General features: G+C 39.2%; 1 protein-coding gene across 3 annotated transcripts; it reads left to right on the plus strand.

Moving 5' to 3' along the window:
• The first annotated feature begins 1069 nt into the window (after nucleotides 1-1069).
• Nucleotides 1070-23345, plus strand: LOC138949308 (uncharacterized). Of its 3 annotated transcripts, XM_070321101.1 has the most exons (4): nucleotides 1076-1226; nucleotides 19568-19652; nucleotides 19763-20143; nucleotides 22126-23345. In XM_070321101.1, the coding sequence occupies exons 3-4, from the start codon at nucleotides 19868-19870 to the stop codon at nucleotides 22393-22395; spliced, it is 546 nt and encodes a 181-aa protein (XP_070177202.1). In that variant the 5' UTR covers nucleotides 1076-1226; nucleotides 19568-19652; nucleotides 19763-19867; the 3' UTR covers nucleotides 22396-23345. The 3 variants fall into 3 exon arrangements, with proteins under 3 accessions (XP_070177201.1, XP_070177202.1, XP_070177200.1); XM_070321100.1 differs by lacking the exon at nucleotides 19568-19652 and having other exon boundaries at nucleotides 1070-1226; XM_070321099.1 differs by lacking the exons at nucleotides 1076-1226; nucleotides 19568-19652 and adding an exon at nucleotides 18599-18775.
• Nucleotides 23346-23722: the final 377 nt, after the last annotated feature.

Here is a 23722-nt window from a genome sequence, read left to right on the forward strand (position 1 = left end):
AAGCCTCTTCTTCAACGCTGTAATGTATACTTCAGCACTCGTTACATGCAACGTGTTTATTCCACCTCAGTGCATGTTGTTTAACACAGCCAACATAATTCATGCCTGTTATCTCTGTACGACTGTTTTGCTTTGCCGTTTTTTGGCAGTGCTAATTAATGCAGTCGTTCTACTTCGCGTTTCTTAATTAAATCTTGCTTAATAATATACACGTATGCAGGACACAGAACAAAAATATGGGTAGCGCCGTACGTATACTGTATGGCAGCTCGCTTTCCCCAGGGAGAAAGCAGCCCGAATTTCCATTAGGGTAACCTCACAGGACTATATATAAAATCGTACCCTTATCCTTATCCTTCTTGCGCTGTTTTTGCTTCCAGAGATGTTGAGTTGCCTGCAAACTATAGTTTACCGTAAGCTTTGTTTGATCATGTTAAAAAGACAACCCAACTACAGTCGTTCTTTTATGTTTTGAAATTTACATGTACTGTCCATTTTAAATCTCGCCTTTTTTCGTTGTAGTTATGTGTCCATTTCAACACCGTTATGGTGTGTGGCAATACAACAAAAGAACAAAGCGCCCAAGCAAACAGTCAACCAGTCAATATTTATCATCCCCCCCTAACCCGAATAAAATAAAAGTCAAGCATAATTATTATGTGAATCCTACTTTTAGTAAGTCCTTGATAAATACAGCGGAACCCCTTTTTGAGACCTCCACAAAATCTGAGAACATCAGGCCTAAAATATGTCTTAATCTGGGGGTAAACCGCCTGACACTGCGAGGCAATTGTCCTTGTTTTTATAAGTCTTTGAGTCTTGAGTCTTTGAGTCTAAATATATAGAGGTAATACATGAACAAAAAGTTTGAAAGTCTTATCAGGGAGAAAGTCTTAAATTGCGGGAGTGTTAATAGGGGGGGGGGGGGGGGGTCCATTGTAACCGAATAATCTTGAAGACACAATAGAAGCAAAACCAAACCCTTGAAAACAGGCGTACCAAGACACCGGGTGTCGCGCTTGCCAGATGATAAGGATTTAGTGGTTGTTGCAACGTGCCAACGAGCGACTCTGAGGCTTGTCTCTGTGTGTACATATGCCTGTATCGAATATCGACTGATTGGAAACTAGCCTGCTGACTGACTAGAGATCGAAGTTATTGACTGTGGGCCAGTGCCTGTAGCACTCGGTCGGTGACTTTTTGTCGGCGATTGTTCTATTAAGCTGGTGAGTCTGATTTTCTGTTTTGTGTGGTGAATTTGAGTATAGAATGTGGTGTTTGTTCGATGGTGTGTGTGTGTGTGTGTGTGTGTGTGTGTGTGTGTGTGTGTGTGTGTGTGTGTGTGTTAGTGTGTGTATGTGTGTGTTTGTATGTGAGTGTGTGTTTGTGTGTGTGTGTGTGTGTGTGTGTGTGTGTGTGTGTGTGTGTTTGTGTGTGTTTGTGTGTGTGTACGTGTGTGTGTGAGTGTGTGTGTGTGTGTGTGTGTGTGTGTGTGTGTGTGTGTGTATGTGAATTTGCGTGTGTGCTTATGTTTGTGTGCGCGCGTGCGTTTTTACATTTAGTCAAGTTTTGACTAAATGTTTTAACATAGAGGGGGAATCGAGACGAGGGTCGTGGTGTGTGTGTGTGTGTGTGTGTGTGTGTGTGTGTGTGTGTGTGTGTGTGTGTGTGTGTGTGTGTGTGTGTGTGTGTGTGTGTGTGTCTGTGTGTGTGTCTGTGCGTGTGTATGTGTAGAGCGATTCAGACCAAACTACTTAACCGATCTTTATGACATTTGACATGAGAGTTCCTGGGAATGATATCCCCGGATGTTTTTTTCTTTTTTCGATAATTACTTTTGATGACGAGAGAAAGGGAGAATGTACGTTCTGGCTCACCGATTCCGACAGACCCTAAATATTAACGCAAAATAGGCTTCTGGACTAAACTTTTACTAAAATGAAACATGCGACAAAATCAGAAAATTACTGCATAAATCCATACAAACAAAAAAAATACAGTAAAGTAAGGTTGTTTTGAACCAATGCCGGGTCTGTCGGAATCAGTAACCCAGAACGTACATTCCCCCTTTCTCTCATACAACCACGGAAATTACAAGCCGTTGCAGGTGTTCAAGCTAAATAATCGTCTCGTATCGAAAACAAAAGCAGACGACAAATTTAGTCAGTTGGAGTTGTCTCCCGTACTCCTGTAGCATGCACTATTCAGTTTAGATCAGCGCTGCATCTCAGACTCTGTGGCTGCACCAGACGGTTCGGGAATTCCCAACAAAAGAAAAGATCATACGGCACTGACAACTTCAGTGTCAGCTGAACACGAGAGCGTTCGGTCTTTTAGAAGATTTGTATCTTGAAATGAAAATTAACGAATATCGCGCTGTCTGAAGGAATGGAGTACATATCGGACAATGACCACGCTCAGGCTAAAACGATAGGACATCTGACTGACATGCGGCAATGTGAATCGGACATTTGGGGATTTTCATCGTTATATGTCCGATGTCCGACGCCTAACGACATCCCTGCCTACATTATTCTGATTGATCACAACCAAACCTACTATCATTGGACACATCCAAATGCAAGCGTCTGTTCTTGAAAATTTCCCACTGATCTAAAAATAAAACCAGTGCAATTTCCTCTGTCGCGCTTTGCCACAGAAACTCACGGTTTGGCCTGTATTTCTGATTTGTGCGCAAAAGCTTTCTTTCTTTTTTCTTTTTTTTTAACATAACAATGTTTAATGTCACTGTATGTTTAAAAGACCATGGTCATATTTGTAAAAAAAATGTTAAATTAGAAAATAAATAAGACTTTGGTATATGATTTTTCCCACACCTGTGCTGAAAATAAGGCATAAAAATGTTGGTATATAAGTCGCTCAAATACAGTTAGGTATGAATGGCTCGGTTTGAGTTTGTTGCAGTTGACCCTGCACAATACGATCTATGATGTTTTTGGTAACAATTTTGCCGTCTCCCCCTCCCATAGGGTGACGTATTTCACAACTTCCTGTGTTACACAAACTCAGTGATGACCAATTTTGCCTGTACCAGAAACAAGCCAGCTCCGAAATTCTCAAGAATTCTAGGATTCTAAAAATAGTACCGTTCACGCGTGAACGGTAGGTCTTGCTGGTAAACCGGCGGCTTGGGTCACTCTGTTTCAACGCTTCGCTTCAATATTTAGGCTGCCTTTTCAGGCGGCCACCGAGTGCACTTTATGCAAATGACTTGTGTAATATTGTTCCACCACGATTGGTTCTGGTGTATCACGTGGTTCATGAATATTAAAACTTGTTTATTGAATCAAGCTTTGACAAGTGTACTTGGTGGCTGCTTTGAAACTCAACAAAGCCTACTCCCCTTTCACAAACACTTCCCCGTCATAGCGGGTTTTCCCGATTGACAAAAATTCTTATTACACACTCAGACTATTTGGAGTCGCGTTTGTTCTCCAGTGTCCAATTGCATAAGAATATTCTGGTGATGAATAAACGCGCTTTGTGTCATTAGCATCTAAAGATTTCTTGTTTACAATAGTTGTGTTGATCTGATGAAGCGCGGAACTGATCTTAGGGTTGTCATGGTGAAACACTCGCTTCTGAAACAGTGCTTCCTTGTAGTTATCATGCGATATGCTCGACTTTACAACCTGTTTGCTTACACCCTTTGCTTTTTTAACCACCCCTTTCTCACTTGCAACACTGTACATCTTTGCACGCAATCCAACATACTCCTTAATTATCTTCCCATTCATTTCATCTTTCATCTTTCCAATAACCTTCTTGTTAACATTTGAGTGCAATGGTGATTCTTTAGGGTAGTCGCAAGTGTCATAAAAAGAATCTTTTCCTTTTACTGCAGGACTTTCAGCTTCTAGATCTTTGTAAATGTCATCCGCTGGAATGTCAAGTAAGAATGAATCTGTGTCTGTGTAAAGTACTCTCGATTTGGGATATCTTGGTTTCAAATAATCATACAAAAACTCAAGCATCAACAGTTTTGACAACTCTAGCACAGTAAAGCCTATGAATACTGGTTTGTCAAGCTTGACTACAAGTTTTTTCATTAAGATACCATACAGCTGTTCATGAAAGTATTTAAAGTCTTGATACTGTGGTTTGGATGTCAGCTTGATGGCCTCATTTTCTCTTGTAACAAGTCTAACATCCTTTCTCTTGTGTGGGTTTTCCATTGTCTTACCAAAGCAACTGTTGTTCATCAGTTTAAAAAAGTCTTTCTCTGATGCATCAGCGGCTTTGGTTCTCAGTTCTGTGTTTTTCATGATGTAAGGTTTCATAAACTGTTCTTGATCAAATAAAATTATACGATGAACAGCCTTCAAAATTAATCCATGTCTAATGTAAAACTGTAACAGTCTGTAGTGACACACATACTTCTTTTTGTGAAACAGATTGGGCACCAGCTTTGGAGGTTCTCTTGGGTTTACTTTTAACCTCTCAGCCGCTAAAGGATAATCATTATGTAGATCATGAAGTGATAGTGGATAGTCTAAGTCAACTTCTAGTATCCATCCCTTTCGACTGTCTGGGCCTGCTTTTAATATTGTCAGCACAACACATTGTGAAAATGGTCCTGAATAGATCTTAAAGTTCCGAAGTGGAAGCGTCTGACACATTGCCCAACCATACAAATTGTTTGCATCTAGATACATGATGTAATTAGAAGGTTTCATAGGATCAAAGTCGTCCAAGTATTTGTTGTTGGCTTTGCAGTAATTGTGTGAAGCCATACTGATTCCTCCACGTAGTCCATTTTCAATCATCTGAAGTGTAGGTAGATCTGATAGCAAGTCAATCTTTACTCCTGTAAATCTAAGAAATGCATCCCAGCTCATGCCTGGTGCAGATATGTAATGTGAAGGATCTAGATTGTAGTGCTTCATACATGTTCTTCTGTAATTCTCAAATATATCTGCAAGTAAACAAACATCAGCCAACAAATATTGATCATGATAATCACCCATTGTATTACATCCTAATTTATTCCATGCAGTCTTAGCGTGTTCATAGTCTTCGTCACTTATACCTTTACCCTTCAGCCGTGAGAAGTAAGCATCCTTTGGTGGTAACTCATCTTCATCAAACCTCTCCCACGAATCCATGTATTCATATGGATAGACTCCCTTTCTAACTAAGTCACTGTCAAAGTACTTACATGTGATTGGGAAAGCAGTTAGTGATGAAGATAAAGACTCAAGTGTTCCCATCAGATGTTGAGCAGAATCGTAGAAGTATAAACTATTCAGAGTAAAGGCCATGTACTTTTCTGAAGACTGCGCAATGCATCTTGCTTTGTATTCATCAGTTACTGCCTGCATGATCAGATGTGAATCATAACCGCGCAAGTTATGGAAGAAGATTGGAAGCTTCCAAGTCTTAGGATCAAACTTTAATTGTAGATTACATTTGCTGTGTGCTGCTCCTCGGAACTGCCCACTTACATGATCATGATCTCTTACTATTGGATTGTCTGTGTTTGGTGTTAGACTTTGTTCGCATATCCAACACTGTGTGGTAGAGTTAAACTGTTCTTGGTCTTCAGGTTTCATAACAATGTCTGAAAGATTCAGTTGTTTGGAGCAGTCATTTCGCACTTGGTTCATTTGCTGTAAGAAGTTCTTTGCTGCATTAGGTCCTCTGTACAATTGTGGTTTAGAATGTTTACCATCTGAACTAACAACAATAAATGCATATGAACAGACTTGATGATTACTTAGAGTTACTGTTTTAGGTAGGTCTTTTGGTAAAGGTCCTTCATATGGCACAATGATAGATTCAAAGTCAGCATAAACAACATAAGGACTTTTCTGTAGTTTGCATACATTCTTAAAATACACTTTGCTGTCTGGCGGTGGTGTTGTTAACTTCACAACCGCATCATCAACGCTCTTACAATGTTGCTTGTGTATAAGTGCTGCATGAATTGATGGAATACGCAAGAGACATCGCCTACAAAAGTCTTGTTTACTATTGTGATTGCTTGTGCTCGCCATCAGTCTACTCATTGTACGAATCAAAGTGTAATGATATTTTACACCATCAGTCATTAGTAACATGTCAACATGGTTAGTATCACAATCACCAATCGTTGGTGAGTTCTTTGATATTCTGACTGGTTTCAGTTCATCTTCCTCATCCCACGTGTAAACATTTACGGTGATGGGTTTGTTTTGCTGTTCAAATTTGTCAATGCTTGTAATGCTGACAGGAAATTCAATACCAGTAAAGTTTAGTTTATTTCTGTATGCATGATAGTTCGACACTCTTTCTGCATTTTTCTTTACACTGTACAGTCTTGCCAGAACACACCACATAAAACATTTGTCATCATCATTCTTTATGTTCAGCACAGCACGTTTTTTGACAAGAGCAGGAGGTAAAGGTATGTAACTTCTACCTCTGATGGGGGCAAATTTACTTAGCTTCAATTCTATTTTTATAATTTCACCTTCTGACCATCCGGATCCTTTCATCTTTGCATCCTCTGCAGCTTGCTCAAACCGTTTCATCATTTCATCTGCCCAGTTTCCATTCAATTCTGCCATAGAATTAAGTGCTAGTTGTCTGGTTGAAACATGAACTTCTAGCACCTCATCACTGACTGTTTTGTATTTTATTAAACTGACTATCTGCACTTTTACTGGAGGTTCAATCAACAAATTGTTTGGAATTTGTTCAATGGCGTCTTGCACACTGGACTGCACATTTTGAGGATCCGTTACTTGTAATTCAACGGTGTCAAATACTGTCGATAAAGATTCTAATACAGAGTCTTCCATCGCTGTGAGTTTGATTTTATAACTCAAAATAAAAATATAAATTAAAAAAATGAAGTTGCTTAGAATTCTTTCTCAGAGCTTCCATTTTTGTTAACACTATAAAATCTGAAATAAAAAATCATTTAACATTTGTACCACGTGGAACTAATTGTAATTCCTCTTTTACAAAGGCTCTTTGCGGTGCTGGTTCTCTCAAGTAATATATAGGTGGATTTGTCTCTACTACTCTCTTGATTTCATGAATGTCAATACTCCAGATTGGATCCGTTGCACGCTTCCTGCTGTCACCCTCAGCTTCACCGGGTGCATATAAATATCTGACTTTCTGATTGAAAGGTAGTAATGCCACTGGTGTTGTTGACTTTGGAGCAACAGGTATTGTTTTCTGTTTGATTGCATCAACTGGTCTTAACCCTGTAGCTTTAAATACCTCCAGATTCATTGCTCTAAGTACTGATGGTAATCTTTTGACCCATTCAGTGTTACGCAATTTACTTTCTGTGTCCAAAAATTCCTGATGGTACTGATATGAAAACAGTTTTTCTGCCAACTGTTTGTTAAAGCTCTCAACAATAGCCTGTGACCTGTGGTTTCCTGGAATACCTCTCTTCACTGTAACATGATGTTTTAACAGAAGCTGGTTGACAGCTCCTTTAAACTCCTTACCATCATCGCACTGAATCATTCTGGGATACTTTAGTGGTCCACGTCTGTAAATTTCTTGCAGGGCAACAGCTGTAGCTATAGCACTTTTCTCTGTCAACGGTTCAGCATCTTTGTATCTTGTTGCAACATCAACTACAGTCAGTGCATACTTATATTTCTTCCTTCTGACTGTGTCATGCGGTAAATACAGCAGGTCTATTTGATGAGTGTCATTCGGTTTAATGTTAACAAAGTGTGGTCGTGTAATTTTTCTTGGTGCAGGTAAATAGATCTGCCAAACTGCCTGCTTTGACAACCATTTCTTTGCTGTATCTTGAGAAACACCTGCTGCGTCACTGAGCTTGTCAATAGCAGTTCTTCCTTTCCAGTATCCTTTTGGGGAATAATATATTTTAGATAACAAAGCATCACTCATGGTTTTTTAAATGACAGAATATTAAGATTTGACAGCACGCGCAATAAAGTAAACAACAGCCATACCAATAACAATGAAAACAATCTCGCCCACCTTCTGCTCTTCTGAAGGCTGATAAAAGTCACCCAGTTTTGGAGGAGCACTTGTCTTCATTTTCTTTCCAGTTACAAGATAGTATTCTTGAATGGCTGCATCAACATTGGCAAAGGTTTTGTTTGCATGTCCTTGCTGCCTGAGTTTATCATTCATAAAGTCTAACTGCGCAATTCGTTTCTTCTCGTATTCATCCTGTGCTTTCGCCAATTGTTCCATGGCTTTGTTGTGCCTTTCCCTCTCTTCACCATTTTGCAGTTTAGAAAACAAATAGTTGCTGCCAGAAAATGCAAGCGCATTTACAATCGCACCTCCCACCATCATAACCAAGCTAGCCATTTTATTGTCTTACATGTTTATATTTTCTGGAATAATTCCTTGCTTCACCAGGAAGTCTTTTGTTGCAAAGGAAGCTGTCACAACACCAATTAGTTTAGCACCGTCTTCGAAGTCTAACTTTCCCAAGTCGGCTGGTTTCATTCTGAGGAGACTTTTACCCAGCATTGTGTAACCTACACTCAAGCCTCCAATCACTGCAGCGTGATAAACTAGATTAACTATTGTCTTTTCAGAACTCATTTTTATGTTATCAAAATTAAAATATTAAAATTATTCCATATGAAATGAATCCACTGCAGGTACTACTGTGGGCTTTTTTTATTGTTTGTACTGCTTTGTTTGTTGGTTTTGGTGTTTCTGATTTTGGTGTTTCTGATTTTGGTGTTTCTGACACTTTATATTTGCCTTGCCAAAGTTTGTAAAGCAAGTATCCACCTCCTCCAACAACAGCTGCTACAGCTACTTTTCTGTATGATAGAAATGAAGATTTTAATTCTTGATCAGTTTGTGTGACCTTAGTCACTTCAGGAATGTTTGGTGTCTGCTCAACTTCAGACATAATGTTCTGCTTTGCCTTTTGATTTAACTTTTTTTGTCTGTTCCATTCGGCTAGTTTTTTTCCTGCTTCTACTCTACCAGGTTTCTTTGTCACTGTGTTCACTTCTGGTATTTTCGTCTGCTCCACTGTCTGCTTCAACTGATCTGTCATCTTTTTTATTCTGAAAATTAATGTGTTTGAAAGTAATTAATCCAGCAACAAATGGTACTAATAAAGCACCAAATCGATAATACAGGCCACAGGCAAGAGATTCGAGGGACTTGGAAACAACAGGGTCATGAGTTAGATCATGTGTTAAGTCTTCCTCCGAGTCGAGAGGTGTAAAATGTCCAAAAATCTTTGTGTACAAACCTATAACAGTCTGTCCAATACTTCTAACCATCTTAGAACCAAGCACTGATTCATACCGTCCATGATACTTTGCTATATCTTCTGAGGAAAGATGTTGTACTTCTTCCACAGTTAACTGCTGCCCAAGGTAGTGTTTTGTTTTTCCACAAACAGCAAGTGAATACAATCTTTCTTTTTTATCAGGTATAGTCCTACTGTCACAGATTTCAATATCTGTAGCAGTCTGCATCAGCAATTCATCACAGTTCATTTTATTTTGATGCAGAATAAAATTAAAATCTAGTAATTAAACTTGAGTAAGAACTTAGGTAGGAACTTAACAAGAACTTAGGTAGGAACTTGAGTAAGAACTTAGGTAGGAACTTAACAAGAACTTGAGTAAGAACTTGACAAGAACTTAGTAAGAACTTGACAAGAACTTGAGTAAGAACTTGACAAGAACTTGAGTAAGAACTTGACAAGAACTTAGCAAGGATTTCTACAAACATACATACTGAACTGGTTGATCAGTTTTTAAAACCAGTTTCGAGTGCTTAGAAGATTTCAGATTATTCTTTATTCTTTCTCTCTCCTGTTTGTTTTCAATGACATCATTTTCTCGAAGACACTCTTCAAAACTGTCACGGTCCTTTGAATAGAACAATGTTATTGTTTTGAGTTGCTCTCTAAAGTCTTTCAGAACTGCATTGTATTTTTGTGTTAATATCCAAACTGATATTAATGCATGTCGTCCACTGAATGCAAGCTTTGCTAGTGCACTTTTCTTTCTAACAATGTCACGTTCTGCTGCACAGTCATCAATAATAAACAGTGTTGGCGTGTTCTGAAAAAGATCGAAATAATGCTCCAAGCAAACATTTAGACGATCAGAAGGATTTACAATAAATATATTTTGATCAGACCATATGAATTTTCTCTCCTTGTATGTTCTGTTATGCTTTATGGTTGGACAGAATATGACTATGTGTTCAAAGTGATTTATGTAAACAGTCTGTAATAAATCCAAAACATATCTTGTTTTGCCGCAACCTGTTGCCCCACAAATCAAAGAACAGTGTGGATCTTTTGGAAGAAAATCTAGATACTTCATTTTAACACGTTCAATAAACAATATCCTGTAATCTGCTTTCAGAGATGTTTAACTGCGCATCTGACACAACAAACACGTAGATCTTAACTGATTTACTACTACTCCCTACTTCCTTTTCAATTTGTATTGTGATTCCTTCTGATCCGTTTTCAATTCGCCTTCCACTTCCATGCAGTTTGTTGTCGTCAGTTGTTCTGAGATCCAGCCATAACGCATATTTATTTGTCAAGAAATCTTCTACGCCAACACCGTGTAAATGTAGATCTTTAGCCACAAGATCAGATGTTGGGTCTTTCAATCTTCCTCCAGTAAAGTACTTTCTTGCTTCATCATAGTGTTGGTATGGCAGCATGCCAGATGCAAATATTTGGTTTGGCTGCCCTTCAATTGTGCAATATACTCTATTGATTAGTGGATTGTAAAACTTTTCTATTTGCCTTTCATATGAATCTTTTGGTTCCTCAAACAACATAAGTATTCCCTTCATTGACCTAGCTGGTGTATTCAAGTTAATGTTCCAGATTGGATCAGCCTGGCTTTTTGAAAGTGTACTGTGATTCAACACTCTTTCATAATAGATAGGCAGCTTAGAACTGTACTGATTTTCTATAAGTCTAGCCAGTTCAGGATGGTTTACAACATCAAACTCTAAAGAAATTCCAGACACCTTATACTTTGCTTCCGGGTCTTGTGAAAGCATAACACGATCATAACTATTGAAAGTCAGGTCGTATGACAGCCTGTCACGCAATGCTCCTTGATAGAAGGGAGGATGTGAATTTATGAGTTCAAAGTCAAGTGGAATACAAAATTTGTTTCCAAAAGCAACATTGACAGCGTTATCTTTTTTGTTGTCAGCTTTATCTCCTGCTCCTATTCTAACTTTTATCCCATTGTCTGACTGAATCCCTTGAAACACTCTGTTTTTCTTTTCATTGTCAGTTAACCAATTATCTGCATAAACTAAAAATACATCTGCATTATTCAATGACATCACTTCCCGCCCTTCCAGTTTGACAGTAATCTTCCTCACAATTGCTCTTCCTACATTATAAGCCAAAGTCCTATTTGCATCTGAGCCAGATTCTAATTCTAATTTGAATGATAGTCTTACAGTGCCTGGTACAATAACATCGTTCTTACCTAGATTAGGAAACCTAACAGTAAGTATTTCATTCTGATCAATAGTAGAAGGATTATTTGTAACTATAACTGTTTGCCTTATTCCTTTTACCCCGAGAGGTTCTTTCAGCCTTCTGTAAGGATCAAGAACAGAACCGAACGATTGTGCCATCTTTTTTTATTTTCAAAATAAAAAATAAGTTACAAATGGCAGAAGGTGGATTTGAAGATTTATTTGAGCCAGCGGACGACATGAGCGAAGCAATCCCTTTGGTTCCCTACCATCATTCACTGCATTATGAGGTGGCACGACATGAACTTCTGGAAGGTAAAGTTAGAGATTTCTACAAAAGTTTAGGAGAAGAACCTGATGTTTTAGATCCAAACCAGTTCAAAATGGAAGCAAATCATTTATATACAACTAGCGATAAAGGAGAAAAAGTCCAACTTACATATAAATCTAATCCTGCTAAGTTTCTATCAAAAGTTTCACTAAAACAAAAACTTACTGCTAATCGACTTAGGCAATTAGATATTGCGCCTAGCACACGGTCATCACCTTCCTATGTTGTTTCCTTACTTCAAAAAGCAGAACTAGGACTACCAACTGCTACTCAAATAGAATCTGTTCCATTGCAAGATCTTAATAAACTTGCAGATGAGGCTGATCAACTTATACAAGAGATAGAGACTTCTTTTTCTGAGGAAACTTCACTGAAGACTCCACATGAACTATTACCTATGAGAGAAATAGAAGCCCTTAATCAATCACTACAAACCATCAGAGGTGAAATAGCAAATAATCTGTCAAAACTAGGTCAGCTGGATGAAGATATAAACAAAGAGAAACAAAAACTTGCTGATGCTGATGATTTGAACCTAGAACAAGAAGTAAAAAACAGAATTTCTAAGCGTTTAAAAGATTTGCAGGAGGAGAAAGCCATAAGGTTAGAAGTTCTAAGTAACAACAGAGAACAACTGAGAACACAGGTCAGCAGAATAAAAAATACAATTCAAAGAATCCTTTACGAAGACACAACTCTTGCTGAAAGAATTAGAACGCTTTTCAGAGAGCAGGGAATCACAATAGCTAGTATACTAACTGCGCTAGGATTTGCAATAAGCACATTAGTGTTAACACTCACAGGTGGCACTGTCACACCTCCACCTCCACCTTCACCTTCATCTCCATCTGATCCGGGATGGGTAAAGAAACAACTCAAACACATTGCAGAACTATTAAAGAAACTAGCAGCAAAAGCTTTGGGTGCACTTCCAGGAATCATTGGTTCAATTGTTAGCTGGCTGTTATCTTTTGCAGGTAAAGTTGTTGGTTTCATGGCTGAACATCTCTGGACTCTAATAGTTTTAATTGCAGGTGTTCTGCTAACGAGAATAAAGCAAAAGTAAGCCTACACCCACTCCACCAATTACTAGAGCAGTCTTCTGCGATTCATGATCATCACTAATACTAACAGCTTGATCATCCCTAGTGACAGAATGATCTTCACCTGCAGCGTGATCTTCACTTGTCACGCTTTGTTTCTGTTCATTGTGATATGGCTGTAACATCGTTCTGATTTCTGAATTCAGTTCTTCACCCTTTCCAAGCGGCTGGGTGTCACTAGCAATAATGATTTCATTGTTATAATTTGTTATTGTTCCAATCTGCAGCTGGAGATCAGAAGGTAACATGTAAAGGCCGTTACCAACAGCAAAGTCAACTTTTGATCTTGCATAACGGAGAGAGTCTTGATACCTTTTGATGCTGGAAGGCAGATCAACTGCAGAGTTTATGACATCTTCTAAATTTGATAACAACTGTTTCTGTGCACCAAACCCTGTGCTTGTTCTCATTATGTTTGATCGTGTCTGTGCCTGCGAGCCTAGCAAGCACCACGCATATGTTCGGATAGATTCATTGATCCTTTCAACACCTGATCCAGTGAAACCTTTGCCGGTGTCTAATATAAAAGTAGTCCATGCATTGTGGTGCTCTTGTTCTATTGATCCTAACTGTACCTGCACATTTGAAGAAAAAGATGTATGACCTGGCCAGTAATCAAAATTATACCTCCTGTGGACACCCCATAAATATAGTGTTCCCATGCCATGGTTTTTGTCTTGCTTTTGCCTAAAGTCGGTCTTAAAATCTATATTGAATTCATTGCAGAGACGCTCATACACTTTCATGTTTATCCTATTGTTGAATGGGTTCCAGCTCTTTTCATGCGGCATTGGTGCCTGAAGTTCAGACAAGATTCTCCTGCACTGATAGTAAACGTGAAATGTGTACACACACTTTGTCAGTAAGTTTGAATTATTCATGTGGTCTGCATAGGACACTCCACATCCTGTGGTTGCACAGAATATTGCAAAGTTTAACTGATTCTGATAGAACTGAATTGGGTGAGAGTTCCACATCTTTGGAACACTATCATTTTTGATTGGGGGATTTAGGTAAGAATGGAATGGGTCAGGCACTTTAACGCGAATGGATTCTGTTTCTGTTACAGCAAAGTCCAACTCATGGAAAGAAATAGTCTTTGGATTGTAATATGGTCCAGTTTTGTATTTAACGTCTTTGTTGAATTTATACTGAATCATTTTTGTTGTTGAATAAAAAATGTTTATCACACTAACAAATGTGAAGACTGGTGTGCCAGTTAAACTTGCAAACCCTATCAACAATCAAAATGGAGGAATGAAAGTTGCACTGCATGAAATTATGTACAAGGTTACTTGGTATAATATCAGTAAAAAAAAGGCTAACAACTGGGTTAGAATTAATGGTAAAAAACATTCTGTAGAAGATGGTTACTATGACTTCTGCACTTTAGAGAAAGAATTGTTTGCTCCAGTAGGTATTACAGCGAGTTTAAATCATGCAAGTCTCATTGCTACTCTTACTATGCCCAAAACTAGAGAAGTAAACGTTGAGTTTCCAACCAAACTCCTTGATATGCTTGGAATTACAAAAATATACAAGGGAACACGTCCCATTGACATGGATGTTAACAGTGTACTGTTTGTTCACATGAGAGAGCTTAACACATCCTATAATCTGTTTAATGATCAGCGTTCTGATCTGCTTAGGATTCTTCCACCGAGTGATGCCTCTTTTTGTAAAATGCACGTGCCAACATTTAAGACACTGCAGTTCAAGGACTTGGAGGAAGGGTGTCATGAATTCCTACACATTGATCTGAAAAATCAAAGTGGACAACCAGTTGATTGTTTGTTTAACATTACATTGGAAATAGTTCCATAAAATATTGAGTATTAAAATGTCGAGTGGACCTACAATAGTTTATCCTGTTGCATGTTCAACTATAGAGTTGAAAGATTTAGCAGACGCTATCGACTTTGAGAGCAATGCTGAAGTTGGTGCAGTGTATGCATTCGAGTTTACAGACACTGGTCATTACAAGAGAAAGGAAATCGACGATGAAAAGAAACCAAGATTTCTCAAACTAGGTCAAATCCGTGATGTTAATGTACCTGATCCAATTGTCGATGACATATACTACATGTGGAAACATCAGAATAAAAAATGGGTACTTAGTCCTGTTATGAAAAAGATTGACTGGGAAATGAAGTTTGAATTTGTGAGTCCATACACTCTTGTTGGAAAAGACGACACATTCCGTAAGTCAATCAATGCTAAACCACTAATTGTTAGCCTTGTTCCTGCGTTTAACAGCAGGGGAGAAGTTGCAGTTAAACCTTTCCATAAGAACAACTATCTCATTCACAGAAAACAAAGTGTTGAAAAGGACGCTGACACCATTGTCGATTTTATACCCAAGCTTCCAATAGGGCAGAATGCAACTATGATATTTGATATAGTTGTCAGGAAAAGGGAAGAAACCACAAACACTGTTCTAATGAGAGGAATAAATCTCAACTGGAGACCATTAAATGTTGAAGAAGTCAGAGTATTTATTGCTGTTCAAAAGGATTCTAACACAATAAAAAAACAGACGTCAAACCAAAATGTTGTTGTTAACGCAGATATAAATAATTTAACAGAAATAAGAAGTATTAATCTTACTTATCTTGATTTGATTGCTTTCTACTATACAGATAAGGTGTTAAGCAATGAACAGCTTCAAAGCTTAGCAGAAACACTGGCCAGTGAGAATTAAGATAAATATTTTATATTTTGCATTAAAAAGATGACTAGCAGTGTGAAGCTTTATCCTAATATTGATGAAAGTGCAGCAGAAAGTCAACAATTCAGACTGGCACACATTAGTAATATACAAAAACAACTAGAAGATGAATTAGAAAAATATTCTCGCGCTAGACGTAAGTACTCAACAACTTACAACAGCCTTTCTAATGCCAGCACTGGTTCTACTATCCTTGCATCAGCTGCAGGTGTAACGGGAACAATTCTGTTAGCTACCGGAGTAGGGACTCCAGTTTCTCTAATCCTAGGTGGTGTCGCAGCAGCAGTTGGTGGTTTATCATTTATAGCATCAGCTATAATGAAAAAAATTGTGAAAAAGCTTGAAAAACACGAATCCATTTCCACTCTTGCATCATCAAAATTGTCTAGCCTAAAACTGTCTATCAGTAAAGCACTTGAAGATTCAAAAGTTTCTGACGAAGAATTCAAACAGATACAAACAGACTTTGATGACTACAAAAGTAAGAAAGCAAGTATTCAAACAAAAACACGAGCTGAATATAACAAGCCAATCGATATAGAAGATCTGAAAAAGCAGTTTTTAAAAAAGGGGATTCAAATAGGACGGGAAGAAAAAGTAAAAATAGAATCACTTGTAAAGAGTTAACTATTCGTTTAGACAGTCACATTGCATGTATCAGATATAATTCTAACAGTGAAAGAACATATGAAGTAAAGTTTGTAAATGAGAGAGCGTATTGAGCTTAAGAATGTTGTATCAGAGAAAGGGAGAATGTACGTTCTGGGTTACTGATTCCGACAGACCCGGCATTGGTTCAAAACAACCTTACTTTACTGTATTTTTTTTGTATGGATTTATGCAGTATTTTTCTGATTTTGTCGCATGTTTCATTTTAGTAAAAGTTTAGTCCAGAAGCCTATTTTGCGTTAATATTTAGGGTCTGTCGGAATCGGTGAGCCAGAACGTACATTCTCCCTTTCTCTTGACGTCATATCCGGCTTTTTGTAAAAGTTGAGGCGGCACTGTCACACCCTCATTTTTCAATCAAATTGATTGAAATTTTTGTGAAGCAATCTTCGACGAAGGCCGGACTTCGGTATTGCATTTCAGCTTGGTGACTTAAAAATTAATTAATGACTTTGGTCCTTAAAAATCTGAAAATTGTAATAATTGTTTTTTTTCATATAAAACGATTCAAATTTACGTTCATCTTATTCTACATCATTTCCTGATGCCAAAATATATAAATATGTTATATTTGGATTAAAAACAAGCTCTGAAAATTAAACATATAAAAACTATGATCAAAATTAAATTTCCGAAATCGATTTAAAAACAATTTCATCTTATTCCTTGTCGGTTGCTGATTCAAAAAACATATAGATATGATATGTTTGGATGAAAAACACGCTCAGAAAGTTAAAACGAAGAGAGGTACAGAAAAGCGTGCTATGCAGCACAGCGAAACCACTACCGCGCTGAACAGGCTCGTCAGTTTCACTCCGTTATGCACAAGCGGCCGACTACGGTCATTGTGAAAAAATGCAGTGCGTTCAGTTTCATTCTGAGTTCCACAGCTTGACTAAATGTAGTAATTTCGCCTTACGCGACTTGTTATTCATGTAAGTGTAGTCTTGTGGGCAGGTTGGCAAAACAGATTGACAGACACAGAGAAAACACAAATCCACAGATACACTAGCTAACGGACAGACACATTCTTACTCTCTCTCTCTCTCTCCCGTTTTCTCTCTATACAACACTCTCTTTATTTCTCACCCGCACTCATAAGTTGATTTTAATGTGGTATTACCCAATATTGACGGACTGTGTGATGATATCTTCTGCTATGATCTGTTGAGACAGTGATATCAAAATCGAGACCGGAGGTCGAGATTTTGATATCACTGTCGAAACAGACCAATAGCAGAAGATATCATCACACAGTCAGTCAAGGTTAGATAATTATATTGCTAATTCTCTGGACATTTTGTATTTACTGTAAAGAAATTACAAACGTATTTGTCTCAGTTTTGGCTGTTCCATATCCCTCCCTCTGATTATTATTCCTGTTTGTTTACTCTTTTCTTGTACTTTTCAGTTTTTTTAAAATGTCTTTTCTTTCAAAAAGTCTCTAGTCACTTGCTCAACTAAATTCTGGGATAATTACATTTTCATATATATTTGTTTGTTTTTAAATTTAGGTGTTTTTATTTTTGAAGTGGGGAAGCAATAAAGAGGTCGTCGATATCAAAACTGATATCGACGGAAATGTCGTCGATATCACTTTTGCACTGAGCTCAGTTTTGCCCAATTGACCAATGGAAATCCACGTAACATATGAAATAGCAATATAAACTGATACTGCTGTGTCTCGGCGGATTCCGTTTGATATTACCACGATAAATTAATCACAGAAATCTAACTTAATACAAGGTTCAACCTTATTCTCCACAACCATTGAATTTAAGACTAACTTAAGAGACACATGCCCGTGCATAAAGACACATACAAATGTAAATTTACAGTATCCATTTATTTCATGAAAGCAGCCTTTAACACTTTTGAATTGCTTCGCAAGAATGTGCCGCCCAAAGCGGCTATAGACTCGGTTTTCTTGACGTTTACAATTTGATACATTCTTAAGGGTTTTGCGGACGTACATTGAAATGCTAACAAAGGAACAGTGAATGCAGTCATATCCGATTTCAAATGTTTTATATTTATTGCATGTGAAGGACCACCAACGTTTTTGATTATTGAACGCTTAGCTTCGATACAAAAGTGTGTGTGTGTGTGTGTGTGTGTGTGTGTGTGTGTGTGTGTGTGTGTGTGTGTGTGTGTGTGTGTGTGTGTGTTATTAGTGTGTGTTGTGTAAGATACGTTTGCTTTTTTGTAACACAGAAAATATCATTTAGCTAGCTGAAGATCGAAGGTTTCTAAAGGCCGCAAATATTTACCCCTTGTCTGCCCGAATGACACCAGAGAGTGGTTGAATGCTGTTTGCATGCAGCTGCGTCTGCAAGGCGTATAACAATCCGCACACATTTACTCCGTTTATTGGTGAATAGTAAGTGTAGACAGTCTGTGAGTGTCGTGTGTTTTATGCCTAACTTTTTGCAAGGTATTCTACTCGTCAAAAGTCACGGGATACGAGGATGCGTGTGGCCGTCGATGTTTTTGGTGAGACCGTCTTTTTAAAACCAATTATACTTTTAGAAAGGCCATTCAGTTGTCTTACCGTATCCAACAAATGATAGATGTTTCGTTGCTGTCCTACAGGTTTTGCGCGCGCGCACACACACACACACACACACACACACACACACACACACACACATCCACACACACACACATCCACACACACACACACACACACACGCACGCACACACACGCACACACACACACACACACACACACACACACACACACACACACTAGCACAGGCTATAGGCAACACAGGGCACCAAGAAAGCGATGCTAGTTATGTGCTTGTGTTCTTCTTTTTATCCATTGATTGTATTTTTTTTTATTCGTGCAAGGATAAAACCTTATCGATCTACACGGGCCAGGAACAGTAGACTTGCTCTTAACCATTGTTGTGTCCGGCAATAGACCTCAGAGCAATCGCTACGCATAAGAGCATGCAGTTGATCGATAAGACAGGGCTACATCAATTTTATATGTGAAAGGTTATCAGAAGGGCACATCTCTTTGCTGAGTCAGACTTTAACCCTACAGGGTTTTTAGACTGGTTGCAAGACTAGGCAGGTCACAGTCGTTTAATAAATCAATTATCTAACCGAACAAGCTTGCAAGTAACAAACCATGTCAGCAAAGCAACCGATTGACCGAACGGACAACCAACCAACTGACGGACACAGAAAGCCAATTGCCAACAATTTTCACTTCCTTACCAGAGTGGGAAGATGCAAGGTTCAAGATACTTATCATCTTCTTTTTCTTTTATCCAGACAGGAGAAACTCCGTATAAGAAAGGGTGGGATAGATACCACAACCAACAACACCACCAGACATACTAATCAACAGCAGAGCAGGGTACGGCCATCCATCACTGCACTTGGACATACACCAACAATCAACTACCTAGGCAGCATGGGAAGGTGTCATTTTCAACATTTGTATCATCTTGATTCTTTTTTTTTCAGACAGGAAAAACTCCGTACAGGAAAGTGTGGGAAAGATACCACAACGAATTACAACACCACGAGACTCACAGATCAACAGCAGAGCTTCTCAACCCCCTCGTCACCATGGAAACAGACGAACAGCCAGAAGAGGTGACAGAGAAGACAGATACCACACTGGTCAGCGAACCGGACGCTCCCCCTCCCACTTTGTCCGGAGAAACTGACCCCCAACGGAGTGATGCTCCACTGACCTCCATGCCTCCCATGGACTCCGCCACTCCGTCTGTCCCTGCGCCCGGTGCCACGGCCCCTGTCGCCCAGGCAACGAGAAACGCTGAACCCACCACCCTGCCTCCCATCCCTCATCCACACAGCTTTCAAGGACCTGCTCGTGGCAAGGTGAGGTTGAGAAAAAGGAGGAATAAATAAAGTTTGTTTTTTAAAGTGTGAGACACACATACACACACGCGCTCGCGAACGCACGCACGTAAGCACACACACACACACACACACACACACACACACACACACACACACACACACACACACACACACACACACATACAAACACACAGGCGCGCGCCAACCCATACACGCACCCCCCCACCCCACCCCCCTCCCCCCACACACATACAAACATGTCCTTGATTCACACATAACTGAGCCCGAAGGCGACTTTACAAAGTCTTTTCACCTACAATACAGTACCAAAGCTTTATGAAGCGGTCTTCTCAAAGTCGACTTCGGCCAAATAATGACAGACTTAAGGACATCGTCATGCGAATGGGGCGCCACACTCATGATCAGCCACACTCTGCTTGCTCCTGGTCATACTCACAGACAAATCTACCTCTACAAGTTCACAGTCAAACGGAAGCCCCAGAACCAGCAAGTCACTACATGTATAGCGGCCTCACGGAACACGTTGCAAACCAGTCCCGAGCTAAAGAGCATCGGCATGAAAATAAGGCGCCACACTCACTCACACATGCGAACATTGCTTCTTGTATTCTTGTCCTTCTTGTTCTTTGTCCTGTGCCCTTTTCTGACCATAAGGTAAAGGTCAAGGTATTCCCTTTACCATGTTTGATCGCAGGGGAGCGAGATGTTAGAGATCTCAACTTTTCTTGGGCCAGCTTTATAAGGGTGGTGCCCATCGCCCCTCCCTCGTATACATTATCATGTAAATGAGGTCGTGTCAAACTAGTCTGGCAATGACCTACTCTTACACTGCTTGTGAGGCCAAAGTCACAGAGACAAACGTCATTATAAAAACACTTTTGCGTCTGCCGTTTCCTCTGGAAGAATTATTAGAACTTACACGTCACGCTATAGTGACGTTTCTTTGCTTTGACGTCACAGATTGCACGAGGCTTTGGAAGAGATCGAGGTTCCAAAAAAAGGGTCTTCAATTTGGACGCCTCGACTACGGGACGTTTGAGTAAAATACACGTATAATGCTGCGTCGGCCAAAACAAATAACGGTTTTGGGTGTGACGAAAAAAAGAACAGGGCCGGAGTGCTATGTAAATTAGGAGCAGTTCTTCCAAACCCATCAAAAAAATATGACACTATACCAGCCTGTTCCCGCATATTGAGCCAGAATGTTTTGTTTGGGCAAATTGACGTTGCAGTTCCGGAGCAATGGTCATCGTTTCTTAGCGAATTTGTGTTTGAACGTGTTTCTCCCATAATATAACAATGCACAGCTCGAAAATATGGCAAGAACAAATCTACGGTTCTTCGAAGAAAGAAGAATAACATCATTCTTGTCCAATACGACATGCATTTTGCTGTGTGCGCTGTACAATCTCCCAACCTTCAAAGCAGACGAAAAGCAGACATCTTCATTTTCTTCCAAGGGAGAACTCGTTTGTCATAAAGTCTTGCAGCACCCAAACATACTTCTCCACGCTTTCTTTTCTTTTCATATGCAGTTGCTTCGCAAAAATAAAATGTCATTGGTTTTCTCAACTTGTCAAGTCAATCAAAACGACCGTAGAACACAGAACTGGGCAATAACACTGATTGGAATACGAAAGATCTTCGATGACGCAAATACAAATAACGTCATTTGGTCACACACCTATCTCGAGAACTAAGCGTCGCACAGAACCAGCGCCCTTCCATGGCATTAGTAGGAACAGTATATGTATGATAAACAGAATACAGTACATGGCTTGCTGTGTCGTACCAAATCAACACGAGTTGCTTTTTCAAATATTGAAAAGCTCGCTTGCGCTCGCAGTTCAATATTTAAAAAAGCAACTCGTGTAAATTTGGTACGACACAGCAAGCCATGTAGTATTCTCTAAAAACCCTATGCCATTCCGGCTTTCTTCTTCGACATACTCAATAACAATTCTACATCAACTTTGCAGGTGGATGGAGTCCCTCTCACCCTGAATCAGCTGGCCATCGTAGCGGCCTCACAGAACAAGCTGCCCACCAGTCGAGTTAAGGGTATCGTCATGCGAATGGGGCGCCACACTCAGTCGAGCGCCGGCAAGCAGGGGCGCTGGTACAAGAACGACAACTACGTAGACCCAGCCAACTACTCGTGGCGAAACATGGAACTCTTCATCGACTACCAGAAGCAGATGTACACGCCGTTTGGAACCATCAAAGCGTCCTGTAAAAAGAATGGTTAGGAGATATGGGGGAGGGGATGAATAATCTGTAGTGTGGTTAGTATGTGTTTGTCTTGTAAAATATAGAATTAGCAGAGGAGATAGCGTGGAGTACGTGTGTTTCATGTAAAAAGTAGACTCATGAAAAGACAATACAGATTTATTAATCGCCCTATTAAGATGGAAGGGGGGTGGGGGTGGGGTGGGGGTGGGGGTGGTGGATATAATATGGTTAAGCTTAGTAAGCTTCTGTGTTTTAATTTATCATCATTTTAATAGATGAACATGCTTGAAGTTGTTGTTTTAGTTGTTGTCATTGAAAAAAACCCGTTCAAAGAAGAAATTATGAAGTAAAATTGTAGTGTCGGGTATAATTTTGTATAACTTTTGAAGCAAAGGCGTTTTGAAAGCAAACGACAAAATATATATAGTCAGATGTTGTTGTTGTTGTTGTTGTGTTGTTGTTGTTGTTGTCGTTGTTATTGTTGTTGTTGTTGTTGTTAGAGTGCTTTTGGTTAGACTTAATCACATCGTCTAAGAGAACAACACGAATTGTCGTCAAACTTTTATCGGGGTTTCAAAAATATGTTCATTTGCTCTTGGTTACAAATTATTGAAATACAATTAATATGCACGATGAAAAATATTTGTTTTCATAATTCGTCTTTTCGGATATCATAGTTGAAAAGAAATCACAGGAGCAGGCAAATCCGAAACTGGTATCAGAAAAACATGACGATTACGTCATACTGTATTACGTCATACTGTATTACGTTTTATGTCAAGACCGCATCAGTATTTTAATGGTTCATGAAAAGTATTAAACATATGTGTACATACACTTGGTGTGTCAAGATCGCATCAGTATTTGAATGGTTCATGAAAAGTATTAAACATATGTGTACATACACTTGGTGTGTGAAACAGCAGGCAATATTTATTATTTGCCGACAATAAAGTGAATTCGGTCATACTTGTGTCATTGTGTTTGTAATTCGTGTGAGTGTAGCGTGTGTTTGATAGTTTTGTGTACGCGTCTGGCTCAAGGCCTCACCCAGGGCCTTCTCCAGCACCGCGCTGCTCTCTGTCTCTCTTCCTCACTCTCTCTTTATCCCTCTCTTCTCTCTCTCCCTCTATGGCTCCCCCCTCTCTGTCTGTCTGTCTGTCTGTCTGTCTGTCTGTCTGTCTGTCTGTCTGTCTGTCTGTCTGTCTGTCTGTCTGTCTGTCTCTCTCTCTCTCTCTCTCTAAGTGCCGATTTACATTACATCATTATTTAATAAAGCTACCCACAGATATGGGTCGGTCAACTTGATCCCACCGATTCCACGAATTGACCTGTATAAGACCA

This window comes from Littorina saxatilis, linkage group LG15 (genome assembly GCF_037325665.1).
Source record: "Littorina saxatilis isolate snail1 linkage group LG15, US_GU_Lsax_2.0, whole genome shotgun sequence".
Lineage (NCBI taxonomy): Eukaryota > Metazoa > Mollusca > Gastropoda > Littorinimorpha > Littorinidae > Littorina > Littorina saxatilis.